Consider the following 7544-nt stretch of genomic DNA (forward strand, 5'->3'; position numbering starts at 1 on the left):
CCTCACACATGGAGCGCAGATACATGCACTGCTGAAGTTCATTGGCAAGTATTATGAATCTGATACAATGGACTCAAACCTTCTGGGCACTACAATCGTTACAAGTATATGATAGCTATTCTTTAGCATCTGCTGTCTCTTAGAAACACATCATGTAGCTGATTGCTTGTCTGTCTTGTACATATTCTCTATTATTTTCTGGAACAAATCACTATAATTTTTCCTATGTATTAGACGTAAATTATCCCCCTGGCCTCTCTTAGTCTAGACCATTAACAATATATGAAAGGACATGAATGCACGAGAATCTTGAAGAGAATTGATGACTTCTGTACTGGTGAGTACTGAACTAAATGTCAGCCTCATCTTGACACATAAAAAAGTTTTGATAATCACTACAAATGGAAGCTAGACTAAATGTGACAACAAAAGCTCTTCTTTTGCAGAAACAGTCCTCGACTGTAATTTAATCCTTCTTTAAGCCTTTAATTCCCATGTTGCAAGATCTAGTTTGTATTGCTTTGTACTTTGACTACTTATATATGTAAACACTGAGCAGACTTTACTTATTTTCTGTTAGAAAATATTTTCCAGGCACTAATATTTTTCACATGGTACGAGACACTCCTTTTCCTATTGGCAGAGCTTCCACTGATATCATTGCCAAGTGGATCAGGTTGTATTCAATACAGCAAGAGACCTTGAGTTCTGATGGTCAGAAAAGAGGAGTATTATAAGATTAGGTTTCAGTATAAAAGATTTCTGAATGATGCCAAGCAAACAAAAATTTTATATTCTAACCTCTCCATAGAAATACTGTCTCAAGCTAGTTGTAGCTGCTCTGGATGTTATGTTTTGTGTTCTGAAAATAAAAAGTAAGTTAATATATTTGTTGAGTCAATTTTACATAGAATCATAGAATCATAGAATAGTTTGGGTTGGAAAGGACCTTAAGATCATCTAGTAGAATCTCTTTGAATTTTTAAAACATTCCCATTTGTGAAGAATTTCTCTCTGATTGATTCATTAAGGGGCATATTCTCCCTGTTGTATCCAGTCAATAAATAAATGTAGAGAAGCCACGAGGGTCTTTGACAACACAGCGTGGGAGAGTCCTACTTGCAGATAGCAGAATTGAAATCAGTCATGTAATTATTTTGTACTAAATATGAAAAAAAATTACAAATCTGACTATTCAGCCTCTGAATTTCCAATTTTGCCTGACAGATTTTTAGGAAGGAAGCCTAGCAGCAGAGGTGTAGGTGATTAGGTTTTCCCTGCGCTACCATTATACAGCAAAGCAAGATGGATTTTCTGTGTCTGGGAACATTCTTGTGGTTTCCCATTTGGCCCCAGATGAGTCCTCTTGTAGCGTGCATAGTTCTTTGATGCTACTGTAAACACATATTTGACATGTGTTCCCTTTTAAAGGAACCAGTGATTACTAATGTTTCCCTTTTACTCCTAGGATCCCCAGTCTTTAACTTCATATCAGCATATGGTTACAACAAGGTGAAATTTGTTGCCAACTTAAATTAAAACCAATTAGTTTACTAGTTGCTGTGGAAGCACTCTAAAATAAGAAAAGAATTAACACAAAATGGCATTTTAAAGACTTGAAATGAAAGACTCGGATTTTCCTTTGTTTACTGATGTTTTCATGGCTTCATTCTGGTACTCCATATCCATAAGGTAGTTCCCCATGACTTGGGTCACTGCACTGTTTTGTTTTCTGGATGTAAACTCAATTTGTTGAAGTATTAAGATCAAATAAAATAGAAATATTTTGTAACATAATTGTGATAATAGCACTGGGAGCAGCAACACCTGGGTCTGTGCCCTGTGAGGTACACAAGCAGTAAGAGGGCTGGGTTTCTTTTCTGCTAGAAAGTGGTAAAGTAGCAGATTCCAGCTACTGCAGACTTCAAAAGGACCAGCCATTCTTTATTTTCTGGTGATAAAAAAATAATATTAAGACAACTTTTGATTTATGTATGGTAAGTTTCTGTATTGCTTGCAAGTAAATTGTGAATATTATATTGGATAATCATTAATTTTTGCTGATTTTAACTGTGTCAACTTTTGATGGAGATAATATATGTCACCTCAGAATGGACCTTTCTTCTCTTCATTTGCGATCATGCTCGCAAGGGTCTTGATCGTTTCCAACTGAATTACAAGATCCTTATCTAGAAGTGTTTCTTCTTTATAACGCTACTCCTAAAACCCTCCCACAAAAGTTCTCCTCAGTTTCATTTACCTTGTCGACTTCATAATTCTCTGTGCATCTTTTTCTGCCTCCCCTATCAGGTTTACTAACCTGCTGCTAAGCTGCTTTTATTCCTTAAAGGATTCACCATCATTTACAGTCTACTACTCCCACTCTTCTCCTTTGGTCATCCTTGCAGCTTTTGCCATTACCTTTCTTATGGATGAGAAAAAGATATTATAGTTACTATTATATTGACTATGTAGATGACAAGTCATTTCCTTACCTACAAAGCTGTGCCTGTGTTATCCTTTGTTATCTGCTTAATTTCTGGAGTGTTTTTGTATATTTATACTGAAGAGGATTCCAAGATAGGCCATTGGTTTTCAGTATCTCTCTGATCAAAAAATCTATCAACTATCTCAGTACAAATTACAACAACAAAAATTGTTGTGATCGGCAGCATCAGTAGAGGAAAGTCCAAGAATTTGATTAAATATGTTGACTTTGGAAGTGTAAAAACCGTCCAGATTTGGTTCCAACAAAAGATTGTTAGAAACTTTATGTGCAGGAGTGGCTGAAGCCAAACTGGAAAGAAATCAAAAGGCAACTGAAAGGCAACAACTGAACGAAATGTTTGTAAACAGTGCATTCTGCATTCCCACTTTAGGAGGGAGGTGGAGAAAGGAGAATGTAATTGGAAAGGCAGGAAAGGTCAAGGATATTTTTGTGGAGATGGAGTTAGAGGCACTTGGATATGCTCATATTTGAGAACCAGCCAGGAGAGAACAGAAGGCTGAACAAAGGCAGAAGGATGAAGGTTAGCAGGTTGGAAACATTTGGAGTCAACAGAGTAGAGAGAGCAGTTGGATGAAAAATCTGTTTGATGGTGGAACCGATAATGAAGAGGATGTTCGAAAGAGAAGAGTGGGGAGGTTGGATGGGATCTTGTAATGTTTTTAACTAAAGCCAACAAGATCTCACAAAGAAAAGCTTGATGGTGAATTAAATGAAGATCAAAAAGCTTCAGTTGAGGGATGTAGTGCTCAGGAATATGGCACAGCCGAAGTACTGATGAAGTGTAGGAAATGTGTGTCTTTTGGATATTATCAAGAAGTGTTAAAATGCCTTCTCAAGTCAGAATAAAATATCTCAGGAGGCTTGGAATGACTGACAGAAATGTAGAATTTGTGGTGGGCTAGAGCAATAGCATCATGTCAGTGATTTGTTATTTGGTTCTAATGAGAAATTAAGGGAGAAAAAAAGAATTTTCAGCCTTTTTTGTTGTTTTTCTTCTTTTATTTTCTTTTTTTTTTTTTTTCCTTCTTATTGCAATACATGTTGCTCCCACCCAGGCAGTTTACTGTGTTTTTAAAATCCTTTAAAATATTTTACCTATATTTCAGTAATGTTCTTTTAAAATGATGTTAGGAGAAAAAGGTCTGCATGTTTCATTTAAAATACTGAAATTTTTTTGACTCTTCTGATTTCTGTTTGTCTTTCTTGTCCCCCCAAATCCATTCAATTCAGCATATTTTGCACTCTATCCTTGAAAGCAGTTAAAAATAAGAGAAGAAAAAGGAAAACAAAACCAAAGCAAATGCAAGCTGTAGATAGATACTCTATCAGTTTAGATTATTCATAAAAGTAAAAATAATCTTGGTTTTAAAGAGCTCTGTTGTTCTAGGCAAGAAGCAACTCCATGTGCTTGAATTTTCCTGAAGCTATCATTGTGAGATACTTAACAATTTCAAAGGCATATTATAAGCACAGTAAAGATGTTTTAGAGTGTTCCCTCCCCCCAGAAAACAGTGTAACTGGGGCCACAAGTGCTGTCTCAGTCACATTTATCTCACTTTTAAAATAAAGATCTTTAATGACAAGGGAACTCTTAGATTAGTGTGAACAACCAAGCTGGTATTTAATGTAATGGCCACATCAATTTAATTTCTTTGTTTCTTTGTTCTTGTCAGCACAGTTGTAGGTTTAAATAGTAATTTGGACTGTTTCTCTGACTTTCCCAGTAAAAATAAATCTGATGTCATTGCATGCTCCTTGGCAGGCCATGTGTCATTATTATAAACCACACAGAGATTTTTTTCTCATCCAGATTTTCTTTGCAGGGCCTTTGCTTATGACAGAGTTACAAAACGGTGCCATTGGTTATCCTTCAACAGCTTGACAAATGGTGTGAGAAAGAAGCAAGACCATGCGTTTGATCTGTATGAAAAGAAGGGTAACTGATTTATTTACTGATTTTGTTTTTCCAGTTATGGAGGGGGGAAAAGCCGAGGTCAGTCAGTCACTTTCTGGCTGTAAGAGCATCCTGGGCATGGGATGGTTTTATGCGTTCTGAAAGCTACATCCTACAGTGTTATTTACAAATATCCTGCTTTTTCTGTCATGCAAGTTTGTCCATATGCTTTTGCTCAGTTTCCTAGCATACATATTTGCCTACCATCGTATATACTAGTCTGAATTTCTTCTTCAGTTTAGTATTTAAAAGCTCAGTTGTATGAGTTACTGTAGACTTAATATCACTTTTATTTATCTCATTGATGAGTGAGAGATGTAAGTCCTCAGACATGGATTTTGGAAACATTTTCAGTAGCTTTCTTTGGGAAGATAGTGATCAATATGTAGGGGAAAAAAGATACAAGAATGTATGTAGACAGTTAAACAGTATTTTGAATAATTATTTAAAAGTGATCATAAATGTATCACTTTATATGAGAAGGTATGAAGAGTTCTGATTTTAAATACATTAACCAAACTCCTAATTTTCTTTTCTTCCAATAGATTATGTCAGGAATTGTATCATTGGAAAAGGAGCAGACTACAAAGGAACAATATCTGTTACCAAAAGCGGTATCCAGTGTCAAGCCTGGAATTCAATGATTCCCCATGAGCACAGGTAAGAGTTCAGGAGCAGAGACAATGGGAATAGTGCCCAGACAGCTTCCATAAAGCAGAGTTTGACTTATTAGCAGACAAAGAATTTATGAGAAAACTGACCTTAGACAAGAAAACCTCTTAGGTGTATTCTTGCCTTTCCCCAGGAGATGTCTTCCTCCAGATCCCAGAAAATGCTTACCTTCTTGGGCTTTCTCCAAGAGGTCTCTCCTAATGCCAGCCTGTGTGTCTGGATCCCTTCTCTTCTGTCAGGGCTTTTGTTTTTTTTAAGCTGTTTATATCCTAATATCTTTTAGCTACTGGCAGGAACAAAACATCTGCTTAACTTCAGCCTTGGGTCCGGAAGTTTATCAATATTTTCTAACTGACTCCCAGAAAATGGGTAATTTTGAAAAATGTTAGTCCACATATTTCATCAGTGTATAATTATCATTACTATATTTTGCATAGTTACTGTCTATTCTCTGTTATATAGAGAATATATTAAACCCTATAAAGCCCTTAGACCAGGCAACAAATACATGGAAAAGACTGAACAGATTATTGAAATCCCTTCCTTCAGATCATACAAGTGGTAACTACAGACTGTCACAGCAGGTACAGGATTTACTTTTAAGATTAAGACATGATATTGTGAAGAACTGAGGCCATATCTGCACCTTGAGTGTAGACTTAGTTCAACTATATTGGCTAAGGAAAAAAGAGTAGAAATGCAGAAAATGAAGCCATTAAGAGTAATGGTAAAAACAGATGCAACCACAACAAACATTGCTGTAAACTCGTAAAAGGAACATGAAGTACTGGTCTACTCTTTGACCTTTTCTCTTTGAAACTTTTTCTACTGGCTTTAGCCATTTAGATGATAAACCCTTAAGAGCCAAAACCAAAAACTGTCCTGTCACTCATAAGTTTCCTATCCACATTGCTGCCTTTTGCTCTGGACACCCAGCATCAGCACTTTGTTTAGGAGGAGCCAAGCTGGAGATTGCTAGTGAGGAACAGGACTGTGCACTGCTCAGTCCTGTCCTGACCAAATCTATCCAGTGAGCAAGATGATAACTTGGAACAACATGAAAAGGCAAAGGATACTTGGGTTCTCTCTTATGATGTGTTACAAAGCTAAGCCTCAGGCTTGGAATTGACTAGACTTGGCTGCTTATAATATAGATGCTAGTGTGTCTGATTTTCAGTGACCAGACACATTCTTAATTGTGAACATATGATAAATACAATCAGTTTCCACAGCAATGACCCGTTGAGACTCAACACCTTGAAATATACAATCTTCATCCTTTAGAAGTGGAAGAATTCTCAATAATTACAATCTAAGCAAGAGCATTTATTCTATAAATATACATAAGAATTTATATAATTAAAGTGTCTGGATAGTATATATTATCACTAAATTCCAATTTAATATACAGCATACACAACTTTAATGCATTTGGACAGGCACTTTTCTATGATGAATTTTATGAGAATGACTTTGTTCCTGCCTTGTGCAATAAGTTTAATTTTTAAAAGGTCACTGGATAAATGAGGTGGCTGCATGCTAATTTTGTTTTTCAACATCAGAAAATATGATTTCGTCATAAGAGACATGAGGGAGATGGGAAGAAGCAGACAGTAATGGTGTGTTTGGAACTTATTAGTATGAAAGGCTTAGATTTTTAGGTCAGTTTTTCTCAACATCTGATTATCACAAAGTGCCATTGGAAAATAAATCCCTTTTTCATATTCAAGGGAGAAATGTACTTTACTGATATGTCATTATATTTCTAGAAAGAACTGAAATAACTTCAGGCTTTAAACTTGTGTCTGGATTTAATAAATTACATTTTTATTTGTTTGTATTCCAGTAGAACCTGGAGACTCCCAGATGAAATCAGGGTTCTATTATTTTTGTCTCTATCCTAGCAAAGGTTATAAGAGTATCTTTTTTATTTTTTCTCTTAGAAATGTATTTGTTTAAATGGATAAAGCCAATGCAGAAACAGTTCAAAGAGAAATGGTCAAAGAGTAGAACAGCACTTCACAGGCATTTTGTTTCTGTGACTTTTGCTGTGGTTAAAGCTGTTTTTACCATTAGTCTTACTGGCTTCAGTTTTTGGCTTTTTTCTTTTCTTCCTTACCTAATATAGTTGAACTAAATCAGTACACAGTTTTAGGAGTCACTCTATCTTCCATTTCTGGGTGGGTCTTTACTGCATCTCATCTTTTCCTCCCTCAAGAATGTTGCTTCAGTACCTGTTGAAGCCATTTGTATATCTGATTCATCTTGGATTTCTAATGCTATCCATTTAGGCTTTTTTATTTTTAATGACAGCATATCTGATACATTTTGAAATGCCTTTTCCCTATTGCCCTGGTTTTCTAATGTCCATAATTTCTGAGCAGGAAGATTTTTAAGCAGGAAAATTAA

At 35.8% G+C, this 7544-nt stretch overlaps 1 protein-coding gene across 1 annotated transcript in view; it reads left to right on the top strand.

The window, feature by feature from the left end:
• LOC104404773 (hepatocyte growth factor-like) overlaps positions 1-7544 on the top strand; it is a gene marked incomplete at both ends in the record, with an annotated part of 17081 nt that overhangs the window by 640 nt on the left and 8897 nt on the right. Inside the window, 2 exons of the mRNA XM_010013298.1 lie at positions 4333-4445; positions 5009-5123. Of these exons, the coding sequence (XP_010011600.1) occupies positions 4333-4445; positions 5009-5123 (228 nt within the window). The remainder of the gene's footprint in view (positions 1-4332; positions 4446-5008; positions 5124-7544) is intronic.

The sequence above is a fragment of the Nestor notabilis genome, unplaced genomic scaffold, assembly GCF_000696875.1.
Source record: "Nestor notabilis isolate BGI_N333 unplaced genomic scaffold, ASM69687v1 scaffold6644, whole genome shotgun sequence".
NCBI lineage: Eukaryota > Metazoa > Chordata > Aves > Psittaciformes > Psittacidae > Nestor > Nestor notabilis.